The 18,090-nt window shown below is 41.1% G+C and overlaps 1 protein-coding gene across 2 annotated transcripts; it reads right to left on the bottom strand.

The window, feature by feature from the left end:
• Positions 1-7,053: 7,053 nt before the first annotated feature.
• Positions 7,054-12,344, bottom strand: stard7 (StAR related lipid transfer domain containing 7). 2 transcript variants are annotated; one of them, XM_085168543.1, is made up of 9 exons: positions 12,093-12,344; positions 11,451-11,910; positions 11,044-11,207; positions 10,827-10,876; positions 10,345-10,455; positions 10,077-10,159; positions 9,871-9,970; positions 9,690-9,774; positions 7,054-9,126 (listed from the first exon to the last, which is right to left on the bottom strand). In XM_085168543.1, exons 2-9 carry the CDS (start codon positions 11,903-11,905, stop codon positions 8,948-8,950), a joined length of 1,227 nt encoding a protein of 408 aa, XP_085024669.1. In that variant the 5' UTR covers positions 11,906-11,910; positions 12,093-12,344; the 3' UTR covers positions 7,054-8,947. The 2 variants fall into 2 exon arrangements, with proteins under 2 accessions (XP_085024669.1, XP_085024668.1); XM_085168542.1 differs by having other exon boundaries at positions 11,451-12,343.
• Positions 12,345-18,090: the final 5,746 nt, after the last annotated feature.

Raw genomic sequence — 18,090 nt, 5'->3', positions numbered from 1 at the left:
TCCACAAAATCTTTCTCTGCTCATAAGTAAAAAGCCACTTATTTGTTAGAAGTGTCATCAATATTGTGCTTTTTTCTAAAAAGAAAATTGGTTACAGTGTCTAATTCGGGATTATCCTTAACACTTTAGATTTGCACAGATGTGTTTAGAAAAAAAAACAGATGTGAAAGTGAGACAGCATGACCGACAGTATAACGGTTCATGGAGTGTATTTGATATCTTTTGACTCCAGTTCTTTTAGCCCAAAAGCCGCTTTTTAGTAAAAGCTGCAGTGGTTGAAGGTGATGCCTGCCTGTCCAGCAGAAGCAGCAGCAGCAGGATCAACCCTTCCCAGACACCGCCTCTTCCCCACCCCCTTTTACCCTGTAAATTATAGCAGCACTTTAGCTAATGAAAGAGTTGAACACTGGGCACTAATAAAAGCCATTAAGTGAATAAAGCACTTCCCCCTCTAACAAAATTAAAGAATCTACCCATTTGGAGAGAGAGGACTCTGTATTAATATTTATGAAATGCGGAACCGGCGCCCCCCCATTCAGACTCCCCAACCTACATCCAATCCCAGCCTGACCAAGTCCTCCTTGCCAGTGCACCTATCCCAAGAGAACATCACCAACCCCTCCTAGCTTGAAGGAGGGGCAGGAGTTGGGGACTTGAAGGGTGCTGAGGACGCAGTCAGGACAGTCTGTCTCCAGTAGAGCAAGCTGGAAGACCCCAAGACACAGCTCAGAGCACCCAGCAGTCTTCACCACCCCTCAACCACCTGCGCCTTACGCTCGCTTTGAGGCTAGCGAATGGAAAGGTGAGTTTCTTGGAAAGACAATGTGTAGTTGTCCGTTAAACACAGAGTAGGTTGAGACCAACTGTTTTCAGTGATACTGTGCTGGTCAGGTTTGAAGAACAGTTGCTTTAGGTTTTGTTGCTTTAGCTCAGAAAGCACTTTTTTTCAAATACTTCTCTTAGTATTTTAAGCCATGTTGAGAAGACAGGAAAATAGAAGGTAAGTAAGCGTAATCATGTATCACAATCATCATCTGTGCATAAAACCCATTAAACCATCCCATCAGCTGCGCTGCATCCCTTTCAAACATCCTCATTGTTCTGAAAAACAAAAGTCTGTTTCATCACCGCCGCCCACCATCTTCACCCAAAGTACTCCAATTTTCGTGCCATTTGGTCACTTCCAAATGCAGCTTTTTTCCTGTTTGGTGCATTAATATGCATTATGGTGTAATTTCATCACACAAAGTGGTTTCACTTGCTGAGCCCTGTAAGTTGATTATTGTGCCGTGCCTTTTCATTGTAGTAAAATGTCCTCAGGGAGCTAGAAAGAGACATAAGGGAAGGTAACAAGATTGTCAAACCTTTTGGAAAAGAAGCTATCTTAGCCTGATGGTATCACAACACAGGAACACTTAACATAGTTAAGACTAAAATGTTAGGAGTGGTTTTTCTTTGCTCTTAGTAGATGGCAGATGCACCCCAGATGGACTACAGAGAAGTAACTATACCTCTAATTCTTAATTCAATAGTGTCCAGGGAGCATGGTTTGTTTTTAGTCAATAACTACTCAAATTTCAGGGACTTGGACTCTATAAGATCTTGCGACTCTAACAAGATCACAGATGAATTACCCAAACTCTGTTTCCATTGATCACTTTGGGAATGCCCAATGAGGAAACAAATTTAATCAAGCCAACATTTTTCAGGCCTGTTGCAGGTCCTTTCTTAAAAATGTTTGAGATTTGAGTTTTAAAAGAGTGAAAAGTGATCAAATGGTGACTTTTTTCCTCTGTTAGAGTTGGGCGTGAAGGGCGAGAGGGTGGGGTTTGACGCAGTTCGTGCGCAGGAAGGGTGTAGCCCTTTTTTCCCGCAGTGAGCATGACCTGTGAGTAATCTTTCCCTTTTTTAATTCTGCAGATCTTCCTAGCTGCAAGTCTCTTCATCTTTTTTTGATCATAGACAACCAGTAGCATTTCTTTTCTTTCTTTCTTTTTTTAAACATCCCCATGAGATCAGATCACTTCTCTCACACTTTTTGGATTTTTCTGAAATTTTGTATTGCTGACAGCTCCGACTGCAGGACCGTCCTTCAACAAAACCCATAAAATATTCTAACAATGCTGTGTCTTTTTTTCAGGAAAAAAATAAAACCTGCTACTTAACATTTGCACAAAAACCTGGTCGATACGGCATGTTGCTTGGTCGATCTGCATCTGTTGCATCTGTGCGATATCTGTTGGACTTCTTTTGTCGTTGCTCATGACTCCATTGTGCTTGATCTAACCATGCAGTGCATCTTCTGTCCATGGTTGTGCCAAGCACCTTGGAGTCTTGTGTGCACTGTCTGCCTCAGCTATCTGGATATCTATTTCAATGTCTCTGCATTTTTTTCCAAATATTCATGTATAAATGAAATGATCACGAAAAATAGGGCAGTAAATAAGACTGGACGACAGCGGTGGTGTGTGGTGGAAAAACACAAAGAAGATCAATAACCACAGGGTCAATTTTAATAATATTACAAGTGTTTAGTTTATATTTTAATAAAATCTCATGATGCAGTAAGATGTGGGGCTATGGCTCATTAATAACATCTAAATATTCTGTGTATTTTTACTGGTTATGTTGAATAAAGTGGAAAACTTAACAGTGAAAGCAAGCAATCGGGTTCATAGCATTCATATAAATAAAGTGGTTTTTTTTATCTATAAGTTGGATAGCAAAAAATATGGGACGTTTGTGGAAATGATCAATTACAATAAGTGCTCAGTGATTTTGAGCATGTCCAGTGATTTCAGCCTGGTAGAGGTCATATATTAAAACAATGTGTCGTTTGTAAGGACTGCAGACTCATCACAGATCTGTAAATCAAATGACGAGACTCTTAGAAACGCCTGAAACTTACAAGCCAATATGTCTCAGCCCGAGTTTATGTTCTTGAAATGATCATCAAATTATATTACTCCCTTTTCTCCGCAGAGGTCGGCTATTTCTTTTAAAATTCAGTCTGTGTCGTCCAATCCCAACTAATGCATCAAACCAATAAATATGAAATATGAAAACCAGACTCCTCCTTTCTTTACGACTCTTATTTTAATCAATCAACTCATTACGGATGTGGTGCCATGCCATTTGTTATTCCTCAGCTGTAGCTGCTATTTTAAATACAGTAATTGTGTAAGTGTTAATAATACATTCTACTCAAATGTCTCACTGAGACAGTTTGCAGTGACAGAATCATCCATCCATCCACTTTGTTAACCACTCACCCAATGCGAGGGGGCTCAAGCCATTAAGAGAGAGGTTGGGTAAATTCTGGGTATGTGGCCAGTCTATAATAGAGTTAACAAACGCACAGGGACACAGAAACATACGCACTCACAGTCACGACAACTTCAGAATAAATAATGAACATGCTCTGAGAAAACTGATGGAGGCAGCAGAAGAACATGAAATATCGACACAAAGACAGCCACAGTCAACAAGCAGCTTTGGACGTCTGTCAGGCGACCTCCTAAACACTGCACTGCCATGCTGACTGCCGACTGTAAAGTAAAAAATAATAAGACCTCACCATCTGCTGTTCAAAGCAATGATTACGTAGCCCTAAATTCTGCTGTGAAGCATAAAAAACACTTTAAGGTAAAATATTCGATAAACCTCTCAAACTAAAACTAGTTAGGACTGGATAAGCAGGTTCAGTAAGGTTAATTCACTAGATACACACATCACAGTGGACAGTTTTTTTTTCAAACTAGACTTGACAAGAATGTTGTTAAATGAGAACAACTATTCCCATTCCCATGTGAAACTACTCTTAGCTTGAGCTGTTCAATCTTCAGATCTCTATCTATGAATTTAAACTGGCAGATTTGTGTTTGCAGGTCCTCAGTCTTCAATGCTTGTGTTGAAGGCAGCTAGGCTTCTTTCTGGTCTGCGAGGATGTTTCACGTTTGTTCCAAGTGGCGGGTTCAGCTAATCGCGTGTACCTGGTATTTAACCCTGGGAAGCTGTCATCTTGGAGGTAGTCCTAAGGGTTGTTGTACGTATTAAAGACCAAACATCCACTCCAGAGATGCAAAGAAGAAACACCTCATCAGAATAAGAGCCAGTGGTACGTCAGCACTTAAAGGAGAGGGGATGCTCTTGTGAGAATCCGAATGTTCCCATTTTGGACAAAGACAGATGGTTTGAGAAAGGAGTAAAGGAGGACATCAACAGCCAAAGTGAAAGATCATCACTGAAGAGAACTGGTGTCCTGCAACACCAGCTATCAGCCACCTATAATGCAATCCAGAGATCCCTTCCCAAGTGTTTCAACCTCTGTGACCTTTCTTTGTGTGTGTGTGTGTGTGTGTGTGTGTGTGTGTGTGTGTGTGTGTGTGTGTGTGTGTGTGTCTCTTTTCCCTCCCCTCATTGCATTCATAAATGGTCATGGCAGAGAGCTGCCCCTCCACAATTCTGGCGCTACTGGAGATTACTTCCTGTTGAAAAAGGGAGGTTAATTTTCCTTCCCACTGTTGCAAAGTCTTTATTCATAGGGGGTCCTCTGATTGTTGGAGTGTTCTCCCTATTATTGTAGGGTCTTTAATCTAAACCAGGGGTCCCCTGCAGTTTTCAGATCTCACCCTGGGTCAACACACCTAAATCACGTGATTAGTTCATTACCAGGTCTCTGGAGAACTTCAAGACATGTTGAGGAGGTCATTTATCCATTTAAATCAACTGTGGTGGATCAAGGACACATCTAAACCTTGCAGGGACACCGGCCCTCGTGGACTGGGATTGGGGACCCCTGATCTAAACTATAAAGGACATTGAGGCAACTGTTGTTGGGATCTGACCCTACAAAGGGTTAAAGATTGATTTGACAGGTAGAGGTCAAACAGAGTGCTATAGTGCAATGTGGGGAGCAGAATTACTTAATAAGTGACATAATAGCTTATTTGGAGTTCCAGTAGATCTTTCTCTGAGTAGACTGATCAGTCACCTATAAAAGCAGCAGCTGACCTGTGCTGCTGCTTTCTGTGGATTAAGTCAGTCGAATTAAAGGTTGCAAGATGTTTTGCAAAAACATCTGTTGTGCCCATTAAGGTCTCTCTCTCTCTAAGAAATACAGCAACTGCACATTAGCTAGCAGAAAACTTTTTTGTGACAAACTGTGCAGAAACTATGTTTGCTGTTATTTAGTAAGCAACTTTGAAAAGTTGCATTTCAAATTTCCTGCCACTTGAAAAAAAGACTACTCTGTTTAAGTTGTCTCCTCTCTTCTTCCGTACAGCAACTGCACCTTTTATTTACATCTGCACCATGAACACATCACAAATATAAGAAAACAAAAAAGCATCCTAAATGCAGCTATGGTTTAAATTTGGAAATCATTGGTAATTTTCAGAAATTATCTAAGAAACCTCTGACTTTTAGGTTAAGGTCACTGGGACTTTTAACGGATGGACCCAAGATATCAATTGGAAAATGCTACGTCACATTGTCCAATTATCACTAGGGATGGGTATTGATAAGATTTTCACGATTCCGATTCCATTTTCGATTCTGTTTAACGATTCGATTCTTTATCGATTCTCTTATCGATTTTTTTTTTTTTAAAAAGGAGAACACTAAGGTCAATTAGCTTAGATCTTTGTTTTATATCTTCTCTTTGAACAAGATAGAAATTGAGGAGTAACATGGCCTTACAAACCCAACAGTGAGATCTTAACAGATCCAACCTACGGCTCTTCAATGGGGCGTCACAGGGTCCCCAGGAAAAAAAATTGTGAATGTAAAATAATAAAATAAATATTCTTCTGTAGCAATAACACAAGAATATCCAGTAATGTCCCTGCCTACAATTAAACACATTCACTTACTGAAAATCATCTGCTGTGGCAAATGGGTTCAAGCCTTTGACCACAAACTGAGTCTCTGCTCGGTGACATTCGTCTATCCTGCCTGAAAGGAGACGCTACGGTAGACTGCAGCGAGAACTGCCAGCATCTGAGCCAGACTCTGTCTGTCTCATCATGGTCACCTAAATGCACAGTAATGGCAGGTTTTGTAATAAGGCAGATCGCGCTAACATAATATGCACTGTTAGTTGATTATTTACCTGCCGCATTAACGGGAGAGGACGTGCAAACGTTACCGCTGCTGCTGGGTTGAGATTCACGAGTCCGGAGCGGAATTAAAAACACGACATTCATTTAAGGTCATCACGTGTTTTGTGAGCAAATGCTTTTGCATATTCGTAGTGTTTCCTCCCTTAAATGAAATATCTACTTTGCAAGTATTGCAAGTTGCCCTGTTGTCATCCGTTCTCGTAAAGTATAACCAAACTTTTTAGCGCTTGAGCCGCCATGTTTCCTGCCAGGTAAATGACGCTCCGCAACGTGGTGACGTCATTCGGGGCGACTGGAATCGATAAGGGAATCGTTTGCAAAAATGGCAAACGATTCCAAGGAATTGAAACAGTGGGAACCGGTTCTCAACAAGAACCGGTTTTCGATACCCATCCCTAATTATCACCTTCACAAACTTCAGCCACATGAACTCATTCAATACTATTATACATAAACCTATCAGATTTAAGTGCTCATTAATTGCACCTGGGAAACATGAAGAAGCTTCTTGGATGAGAGGTAAAAGGTCTTCATGAACCTAAAAAGATGTGAAGGTAACTTCAAGTCAAGCACTTAAGACAAAACTGGCAGATATCTTTTATAAACGACATGCAGCTATTTTAACACATAAATATTTGATGCTAAAGTAGTACACTGTGCTGACTGCCTGCAAAGAATCAATAGTCAGCATAGATATAGCAGTGAGTGTTATCCAGAGCAGACAAATTAAACAGTGTGTGTGTGCAGTAAAGCTTATATGTGCGGAGTGTCACAGACCGTCTGACCAGACAGCCTATTGGATTTACAGATTATCCCATTAGACTGGACGATGGTGGCCCTTCAGTACAAACAGTATGCTAATCAATCATGGCCCCGAGCAGCACAAGTCAAAGCCAAATGCTTTCTGCATCAAAAGTTGAACCCACAATGATACACATAAAGGACTGTTTATTTCATCAGATCACGTGGATTACAAGTGCACCTGTTCATAACCAACACTTTCCCCCTCTTTCTGTTCCTAAAATAGTTTAACAATGGAGAGAGAGAGAGAAAAAAAAAGTTACCTGCAAAACAAAAATAAGATGTGAAAACTGGTTTTAAATACTGCAGGTGGCACAGAGGTGTCTTCAGTTATCAGATCATTCAAATGTTACATACACACACACACTACACTAGCAAGTATGACATACTGTTTAATTGGGTTATGATGAGAGTCAATTTGCACAGTCAACCCATGAAGAGTATCTCATCTTACACTGCCATTGTTAAAAACACAACAGCAGGAAAACACTTCACAACAGAATATAATTACACACACTTTTGATACACTGGGAGCACACGCGTATCCACACACAGGACCTCCCTCACACAAGTGGAAACCACCATATAGAATTAGCCGATTCACTCAAATGTACCATTTGAGTGAATCACATCTTGTAGCACAAGCTTGCGTTACAAGATGTGAGGGTTTTTTTACAACAAATTATTTCACGATTCTTGTGCCAGTCTGTAAACAGTGTACTGTGTTAGGCGATGTTATATATTCTGTGGCATGTGCTGCTATTTGTACATTCATAGCACCCCCGGCATGCAAGGGTGACTTGGAAAGATGAATTCAAAGGAGTTTCAGTAGGACACACGAGAACAAAACGGTAGCATCAAAATTTAGGAGAAAGCCGTGAATCTCATTGCACCCATTGACAAAAAAATAAAAATAAAAATCCAGTCCTCCAGATGTGACTTTTTGAGTATACAAGATCTACAGCAACACAGAAATATCCAGACCTCCAGGAGTGCAAACTGTGTTGATGAACCCAACAGTAACAAAATATTGGACCACCTCTTAAAAAAAACAAAAACAAAAAAAAACTATCAGATGAAATGCAAATGGCTTGGGATGTGGCACAAATACCTAAAACTTTACACCACTGTATCTGAGGATTTATATGGTTGTTATAAGACACTATGCCCCTAATGCTGAAGGCCTGGTTTATCCTCAGAAGGCTGGGCGCTTTAAACACTCGCAGGAACACAGTGAGACGGACCGTCTGATACCTCAACAGGGCGGATAGTAAACTAATGTCGATAGCAAACAAAAAGCTTTATTATTTTATTTTTAAATTCAGTAATTGTATCATTTTTCGGCCAAACTCATAATTTAACTTGTCATCTGTCATGCTTCAAACAAATCGAAAACCGCTTGCTTTAAATTCCCAGCAGGGGGCCTCGGTTCTTCTCTTAACGCATAATTTGACTCAACTTCTTAGTAAAAATGTCCAAGCCGGGTGTAGTTGCAGTTCTATGTCATACTCAGTTCCGCCACAACTTGTTGAAATCACACTAAAGACGCTAATACAGTAGTGAGCAAGCTGGCGGTCTGAATAGAGTTTAAAGTCAAGCTTTGTCTAAAAACATAAGACAAGCCATTAAATATTAAAATGAGTAAAACTGTGTGTTTGGCAAAAACATGTCTACGGTTAGGAAATTTGGCTCAATTGTACAATTGCAGGAAAACATCAGGTGGCATTGACTGGCTGAAGAAGAAAAATGCCAAAACCAGCAGTCTGAACGACAACTTGCATTGCAACATATTCTCCAGTGACAACAATGCCGTCACTAATGTAGTCCATCGTTCTTGTGACATCTCCTCTATAAACAGCATAAACATGTCTATGGATGGACACGTGCCGGTAACGTAGATCGCACCTTTCATTTTCAGTTCTTCTAATCTACCCCTAAGTTTGGGGTTGGAGGGTTATTTTTCCTGACTTGAGTGCAAGTGAAAACACACCAAGAAAACCTCTGCTCTCTATGAAATCTCCATCTCAAGCGTAGATCTGTCCAGAACCACCTGTATGGGCATTTTCTCCAGTGAGGCGCTCCTGGCTTGACGGCCTGTTTGTGTCACTGGATTTAATGACACTCGTGTAGTCTTGAATTCCCACTTCTAAGTTTTTGGCCCGCAGGGCAGCAGTGTGCAGTTTATCCAGAAATTCGGGCATTCCTAGACAGGTTTTAAGAGGGAGAACATTCTCAAAATCAGGCTGGAAAAGGCATAACATGATGGACCACTCTCTCTGAAAACTAAATATTACATTTTAGATCGCTACATTTCTGTCCAGACTTCTACAAAATGTAGTATTATTCATATGTATTATTCAATTAAATATGAATATATGTGGTTAAATATGATGTAAAATACGGTCAAAATCTTGCCTTATGTCCGTTAGTTATAGTGTTGATTAACAACATCATGACAAATTGCACTGCCACAGTGTAGTCAACTTTTTTAATATTGTTTTAAACTGTGTTTGCCCCCAAACTTGTTTGAGCATCCCCCACCCCGTCAACTCTGCTCCTTCCACTGAGACTTTTAAAACTAGACTGAAAACTTATATTTATTCACTGGAATTTGAGTCAGTTTCCTTTATTCCATTCCTTTATCCTCTTTCTCTGTTTTGTGTTTTGTACAGCTCTTTGATCAACATTAGTCATTTTTAAATTTATTTTTTGAATAAATTTCAGTTAATCCTTTTGTGATTAGCGTATGACTTTTTCAGTACTCACCACTCGACACCATCCAGCTCACACAATAGCGGGGGAAGACGGTCTGAGGGTCATCACTGTAGGTCAGCAGATAATCAAATCCATTCTGTGAGGAGATAAGCAAAACTATGCTGAGCAACTTCAAAAAAAGGACAGTTGTTTAAAATTAAATAATCTGTGCAGCATGACATTCATCACAAACCTCATCAAAGGACTTGTGCGGGCGAATGACCATCTTTGACTGGTATGAATGAACTCTCACATATTCCTGTGTCTCTGGTACTCTGGGATGCTGCACGGCTCTGCACAGCCAGATTATCAATGCACAAGATAAGATACAGCATTTAGTCTGATTATATAAATACACCCCAAAATAAACAAATTAACAAACATCTCTTTAAGTCTGACCTGGAGACTAAGATCATCAGGTTGTTTTTCAAATCAACATCATAGCGGCGCACATAAACATAGTCCCTCGAATACATGGGATACTGTGAAGGACATCAAACAAGATCAAATAACAACTGAGTGTATGAAATGCAACCTAACCTTACTTGGTTGGCAGTTGCTCTTGATCAAAAGGTAAATGAAGGTTATTCATACTTTGACTGATAACAAAAAAAGTGTCACGGGTGAATGCAGGGTAGGCTGAACAAATAGCAATCTACAAACTCACAGGAAAGTGTGTAGCCCAATGCACAACTTCAGAGCCAGTATTGGCATGTCGGTCCACCACTTCAAGCTTGATAATGAGAGAATCCCACTTCTTCCTGTACTCTATGTCCAACTGGGGGGAAGGGAAAGGCAGAGTGTTATTCTTGTTAAAGCATTCCTGTGATGTGTAACGCGATTCAAAAAAAAAATAAAAAAATCCCATAACCCTAAAAGCCCACTCCAATTAATATTAATCTATAACCTTGATGTGTCGATTTTAAAAGGTTGTCTGAGTAAACAGTGGTTCAGAAGGTCAAACTTCAAGAGTAAAGAGATTGCTGCACACCTAAATCCCCAATAATGGATTAGGAGTGTAGCCTAATCATTTCCTCATGTATGTCAGCACTGGAATAGAATAGGTGATCAACTTCACGCAGTTTCCTCAACAACTTAAACTTTTGAGGTAGTCAAAATTGCACATAATTAGACTGAACTTAAATATACCTGTACATTGAAGAATTGTCTTGGTGTGACATCGTCATAAGAGCCCAATACTGCAAGTAAAAGATAACAAATCAGACCAGCTCAAAGTACCTTCAATTACCTGCTTAAAATGCAAGAAAAATCTGCAGAATCATTTAGAGCTACAAATATTTCTCCCTCTTTGACAAAACTGGACAAATATGAGAGACCCTGTTAAACATGTGTGTGACTAGCTGACCTCGATATTCGTAGAGGTGACTGTTGGGAATAGGTCGCTTCCACACTCTGAAGTCCTTCTTTTCCACCACAATTTCCCAGCCAGGTTCCTGTTGCCCAGTTGCAGTCCCCGAAGACACACTTAGTCGTTTTGCTGCCTCCAGCGCCTGCAGCTCCAGTCCACACCTTCACAAAGATGCAAATATCAAGCTTAGATTACTTACAGGTTATATTGAGATCATAATGAAATGCTGAACTGTGCATACAAATGTAAGAATAAATTTAACTGCACTGTTTACTCAAATTTTGAATCAAGACAGGAATGTCAATGCTGCTTTGTTGAGAGTGCCAACAGAGTAAGAGGCATTTTTACATCTATTCCTTTTTTTTTGTTGCAAAAATATATGCCTTTATAAAATGTTGTCCCACCTCTGAATTTCCTCATCTTGGATTTTATCATTCTCCCACATGAAGACACCAGCCAGGGCAGCCACAAATTTCCCAGTAGGGGCGTGCTTGCTCTGTAATCTGCGCCATATGTTGCCAACCAGGGTCCACTTGGTGCGCTCCGAGTACAGGTTGGAGTAAAGCTCTCCAATCTGGCATGCACGCCGGAGTCTCTGGCCGGTCACAAAGCCGCAATGGTCTGCAAATATGGACAGCAAACCCCTCCTCTTGGGACCAGAGGCCGCGGACTCGCTAGCACCCACACCTGCCCTCTGCAGCCAGGACAGCAGCAGGCCCACATTCCTGCCTAGCAACGGGAGCCTCTCAAGCTTTCCCCTTCCCTCCTCGACAGTGCGTCGAAATGACCAGCTGCTCTGAAGCCTCACTGTATTTACACCGATCTCACAGATCGGACGGCGGGGCACCGAGTGAAACATGACAGCTGTGTCCGTGACACAAGTACACAAAGACAACGTGAATTCCAGAAGTAGCAAAGTGCAGCAGCAAGGTTAGCTAACAAACTTTGTTTCCAAAGCTAATGCGCTGCGAGCTACCACCGCGCATTCCCTCTCTACCTACGCAGATAATGATGCACAACTATAGAAAGCAAAATTCATAACTTACTCTAGTAGTGCCACTAGCTGCGGAGTTGTCTGCAAACACGCGACACGTAACGTTAGCATTAGCTAACCTTATCTCTCTTCACTAGCTTCTAAATTAGCGGAAGTTACCAGCACAAACTAAAATACACCGAAACCCCCCCCCCCCCCCCCCCCCGCTCCTGCCTCTGAATATAATATCTATTAACTTCACTGTAAACTGAACTGTTATATTGTAGCTTTCCACCTGTGTATCTGTCCTGAAACAGCCTCACGTTTTCACTCAATACATTTGACCTCCTCTTCCTACTCTCTACCTTGTGCACGCGCTTTTTAAGCCCGCCCACAATTCGCTATACGCCCTGTGATTGGATGTTTCTTGCTTCATGTCACTTCTTATTGGACAGGGCCACACTCCGTTTGATTTTGAGTCGTTTAATCACCAGCATGTCTGGTTGTCCAGCTAAGTGTGTCTACTAAAGCCCATCCTCCTCAGTTGCAGCGCTTAAGCGATGATCTGGGTTAAAGGTGAAGAGAAGGTAAACTGCAGCTTTAGTCCAGGATAAGTGTTTACGGAAAGTAAAAATCATGCATAATAGAAAGGGGAATGCTGGTACTTCGTGCCATGGAGCGTCTGAGGAAGAGGAAGTCAAGTCGCCCTCCAGCGGCGCAAAAGTCGTAGTAAGAGTGGTGACTCTAACCATGACCATAAATTACGCGCAAAATGTGACTCAATAGAGCGGTGATACTTGATTGCTAAAGTATAGTGATGTGTGATACCACTGATTTCCTTTCCGATCCGATACCAAGTAAAATTCAGGGTGGTATCGACGATACTGATCCGATACCATACTTTGTACAAAAACTTATTTTATTTACTGTATCTTTTATTGAATCTCAAATTATAGCGTCATAATGATCACAGGACATCAGATTACTTGTTCTTATCACTTAATAATGCAGAATTATCATATAGAAATAAAAAAAAACTGAAGTTGTGCTATTTGAACAGGTTGCCTGCCTGCAGCACTAAAGGACTCCCTCCTCCTCTTCAGTTCGCCTCAACATACGCTAGTCATATTCTGTGATATGATTTACTCTGAGGTGTTTGATGAGGTTAGTGGTGTTGCCACAACACCTCACTTTCTTGCCACATGTATCACAAACTACTACTTGTTTGTGGAGGTAAAATACGTCCACACATGACTCCATTTACGCTCAGCCATTGTTGTGAGTGCGCACGCCAGGGGCTGCCACACAGTTATACAGCCGTGTTTCACACATGACTATGAAAGACGTAAGAGGAAGTAGTTACTTCCAATGTAGACAATCCGAATGATAGTTTCTTTCCACTGTGTTCCTGTTAATGATAAACTACAAATTTACTCTAAATTACTAAAATATCGATATTTTAATGTGAGAATCGATTCTAGAACATAAATGACTGGTATTGGAGGAATCGAGATTTCAGGATCGATCCGCACACCACTACTAAAGTATGTTCCGTGGCCACATGGAGGTCCTGGGGATACTTCAAGTGAGGAGTAAAGTCATTTTAACTTCAAACAGGGGAGTCAGATAAATCGAGGAACGTACTCCTCGTCATTAAATTTTAATAAATGTACACATTAATTTGAAAAGTCTTAAGCCACCCATCATTTCTTTATATTATGCTAGGAAAAAAATAGAATAGGTGAAAGAAATTAAAAATAATGTGCAGTCATACATGAAAATATAATATAGAAAGGGAAAAAAGTTTAATTCTAACAAGCTTGAAAATCAATATTTGATACAACCACTTTTCTTCTTGCTATGTTGTCTGTTATCTACAGACACACAAATGGTTCATCCTTTTAGTTAGATATTTTGAATGATTTCTAAGTGGCCTAAAATACAAACAAACTGTTAAGTATGGAAGCCCGTTTCCGCCACTAAAAAAAAAAGTATCAATAACTCGAAATTTCGAGCTGTCTTTCTCGAAATTTTGACTTATTAGTAGTTCTAAAATGTTGACTTACTTTTCTCAAAATTTTGAGTTAATAACTCGAAATTTCGAATTAGCGCTGCCAATCAGTAATCTAAGTGAATGATGTAATTTCCTTGTTACCCGGAAGCTGAAGCCCTCAGCTGCAAATGCTACAGCTAAGCTACCAGCATTATAGCCAGTCACGAATGCACAAATTGCTGATTATTTTCAGTGTGGCTTCACAAATGATGAAATCCTTGTGTTATTAGCTGAATCACATGGCGTTACTATCAGCAAACGTACTCTCGAAAGTGCCAATTTGTTGCGATCCGGTTTTGAGTGCACATACCATGTAAGCTGTGTCCCAAAACGTAGGCCGTGTCCTACATTTTTGGGACACGCAACATTTCTCAACAGGCATCTCCGAAAACGTTAGAGCACTTTTGCAAATATGTGATGTCTTGATAAATCGAGCAGATATTTAAAGTTTACACAGCACCATTCTTGCCTGAAATATCTTAAAAGTTTATTTTGTGATCAGAAAGCGTACTATTTCAAACTCCGCCACAATGTGTTCCTCCACCACTGCCTTGTTTGAGTTTTGGACAAAATGCATTCTGGGATATTGCATTTCATCATTTCGAGCTAATTGGAGACCTCTCTTGCTCTTGCTCTTGCTCTTGACGAAGGCGGTCTCACTTTTCTCCTCTCCTCCTCCTCCTCCTCTCCCTTAGCTTCCCTGCTTAGCCTCTTATGTCCTTGTCTAGTCTCGTGTTTTTTGTATTACTTTTCCCTGGAACATTCTCTCACAGTCTGTTCTCTAAAACCTAAAAGAGGAATTATGGATTGGATCAACTGGTCCCTAAATGCAATTGACACCCTTTTCTCAACGAGAAGTTTGGGCTTGGGTGAGCCTGAGGGCTGAAGATATCTACCTATTCGGAACCATGGTAACAGGGTTCTGGCTGATCAGAGCTGGCTTGGCCCTGACTTATCGAAGAATTAAGAAAGCGGAACCAGCTGTTCAAACCCCGATAAGGCTGCCCGCTGGGATTGGAACAATGGGAGAGGCGTGAGTTTCTCAAAATGGGCTCATTGAGTGCAGCACGGATAAGATCTTGGAGAGGCTACGGCTGCTGTGAATACTCAGAATAAGATCTCTGACTGCAGACTGGATACATCTCGGAAGGGCTAGCCCGGAATAACATCTCTGAGAGGCACACTGCCGTGAGTTCTCAGAAATCGGCTCCTTGAGCACAAGAATGACAACATCACAGAACGCAAGTATGGCGAAGCTCGCGGCTCTCCAACGGGAGCTTGAGAGACCAGTGTTGGACTGTAGAACTGCTTTGAAATTCATATGAGCTGTTCGCACTAAAGTAAAAACACCATCACTTATGCGGATACCCCTTTGGCGCCAGCTGCAGTCGCAAGGCTGGAGCCGAACAACAACACCTTGATAACGACTGTGTTTAGTCTGTTCCTTCCCATTCCATGCAAGGCCACCTGGGTTGGCTGGAAGACTGTTTACCTAGCCTAGCAGGGCGAAGGACACTGTCTCAGCTGAACTCTGGACACGCACAAACATACATATACACTGATATGCACACACTCATCCCCCCTCCCTTTCCAAACGCCTTCGACGCTTGTTCCCTTCCGATGCTGACGGGGATCATGGAGACCAGCGCACGCAGGCCCGGATGTACTGTCTAATTCGGCTGTCTCTCACCCTTTACCCACACCTGTTGCTTGTCATGTGTTTCTTTGGTGTATTAAGAGTTTTTTCCATGTGCTATGTGCAGAGGTGTTTTTTTTTTTCTGTTCTCAAACTGATCTCCCTGTTGGAGCTCAGTCTGTGGGGAGTTATTTTTTTCTCTCCTATCTTTCCTCATGTGGTGCATTTTCCATTGTTATACCTCTCTGACCTGTCTTCCCCATGTGATGTTTTGTGTAACGTATGTATGGTCAGAGGGTACGATGGCGCCGCCATTGCGTGCAATAGATCGGCAGCCTTATGAAATTTCCCCTTGTGGGACTAATAAAGGTATATCAAATCAAATCAAAACAGCCAATCAGATTTTTTGCATCCAAGTTTGTGATTGGCTGGTTTTGTGGCACAAATATAATGGTGTACAGAAAGAGTTGAACGCGCACGGGCAGAAATGTTGAGACCGCAAGCAACACATTGTGAGCAAGTGCAAATGCAAAAACTGAGGGCGAGGGGCTGCTATTGTGTGTGTGTGGATAATAGCAAACACTGGAATAAATTTTTTGCACGCACGTTTTATTTATTCAGTCATTCATGTTTGCAGGTGGAAAAGATTATAGGAGGCACATCTCACAGATTTCTTTTTGGGTGTTTTCTGAGTCTTTCATTTGCTGCTATAAATTAGTGACTCTTGTCATGAAACCGTCTGCAAAGTTCTCATCCTCTTTCACATTCTCCTGGTCTGGGATCTACAGGAGTGTGAAGATCATTTGATGCAGACACAAGTTCTTCACTTACAGCTGGAAGTTCAGACACTGGTGCAGTTTCTGCAGAGGTCTCTGCAGTCTTCTGTCTGCTGTGCTGTGACTGTTGAAGGTTGCTTGTGCATAGCCGCAGGTTTTGGCTTGAATTTTTCAGTGTTCCACATGAACAGTAGCTCAGAACTTGTGAGTATAGCTTTCCACTCGCTTGTTGAAGCTGTTTCAGGCTGTGCAGGAGTATCATCAGGTTCCACTTGATTCTCAGCACCTTGTGCTAATGCAGAGGTTCCCACACAAACGCAAAGCCAGTGTTGGGAAGTAACGGAATACATGTACCGGCGTTACGTATTTAAAATACAAAATATGAGTAACTGTATTCCGTTACAGTTACCGTTTAAACAGGTGGTATTCAGAATACAGTTACTTTGTTAAAATAAATGGATTACACGGCGGTACTTTTCTGTTTCACATGTTAGGCTATGCCCTCTCTATTTTTGGTAATTCCACGCCGGTGGAAACCCAAACAAAACACTCATTAAGAGGCTCTAATGCCTGTGTCTCAATCTTGTGGCCAATGTCACCCTTACTTGCGGCCCGCATAATGACGTGAAGAAATATTTTTTTTAATTATTGTTCAAAAAATTATTTAATATAAAGGCAATAGGCAGAGTGTTACAGGCATAGTCAAAGAATGTAGCCTCATGGGAAGTGTAGCCCAGTTGTAAGTAAGCTATGAAGACTCGACTGTACACTGTTCGTGTTTTCCTCCGAAATAATAAGTTCCATTGGAGCAGCCTTTCAACGCTTCTCTCTGTCTCTTACTAGCAAAGCCAACAAAGTAAAGCTAGTTGGCTACAAGCCCGACACAGAACCCGACATATTCGCCCCTTTACTACGTTTCGAACCCACACCTGTTTTATATGCGATGGGAATAGTTTTCTATACGCGATCGGAGCTTAAAGTGCAGCCTTACATAATGTCAACCTACTGTTACTCATTTTATATTAAGATTTAAAAATCTAGTTGGTATTGGTATGGCAAGTAACCTTCAGTAATAGTAATAAATCACACAGCAATTATAGTACAGTTATGTAGTTCTAAAAAGCTTGATAATATATTAAGTAATCCAAAGTATTCAGAATACGTTACTCTCATTGCGTAATGTAACGGAAAATATTACAAAATACATTTTGGGGCATGTATTCTGTAATCTGTAGTGGAATACATTTTGAAAGTAACCCTCCCAACACTGCGCAAAGCAGAAGATGAAGCATTGCCAAATATGTTTCCAAACAACTTCCTTCCAAGCCAAATACTAGAAAATGTGATGGAGCATAGCTTCCCTTTGGTTTCACCTGCACAAGTGCCAAGGTAGGTCTCCCTGACAGAATTTATCTTGTAAGGTAAAGGGGGGCCTAGCGAAAAAAGTTTGGGAACCCCTGTGCTAATGCATCCTGCTGTGTTGCAATGTATTCTACAGATGGGGAGCTTAACAGAGCTACAGTTGAGACAGTACAAAAACATGTTCAACAGCCACCAAAATCTAACACTACTGCAAGGCATTTTAACATTTTCTGCATTCAATGCT

This window comes from Neolamprologus multifasciatus, chromosome 7, assembly GCF_963576455.1.
Source record: "Neolamprologus multifasciatus chromosome 7, fNeoMul1.2, whole genome shotgun sequence".
Taxonomy (NCBI): Eukaryota; Metazoa; Chordata; class Actinopteri; order Cichliformes; family Cichlidae; genus Neolamprologus; species Neolamprologus multifasciatus.
Note: the sequence above shows the minus strand (reverse complement) of the source record. Positions and strands in the feature narration are given on the sequence as shown.

Coding starts and splice junctions, on each gene's coding strand:
- stard7 (XM_085168543.1), bottom strand. CDS start 11,905: ATGTTTCACTCGGTGCCCCGCCGTCCGATCTGTGAGATCGGTGTAAAT. Junction 10,160..10,344: donor ATTGGGCTACACACTTTCCT/GTGAGTTTGTAG, acceptor TGTCCTTCACAG/TATCCCATGTATTCGAGGGA. Junction 9,127..9,689: donor GAGCTGGATGGTGTCGAGTG/GTGAGTACTGAA, acceptor AAACCTGTCTAG/GAATGCCCGAATTTCTGGAT.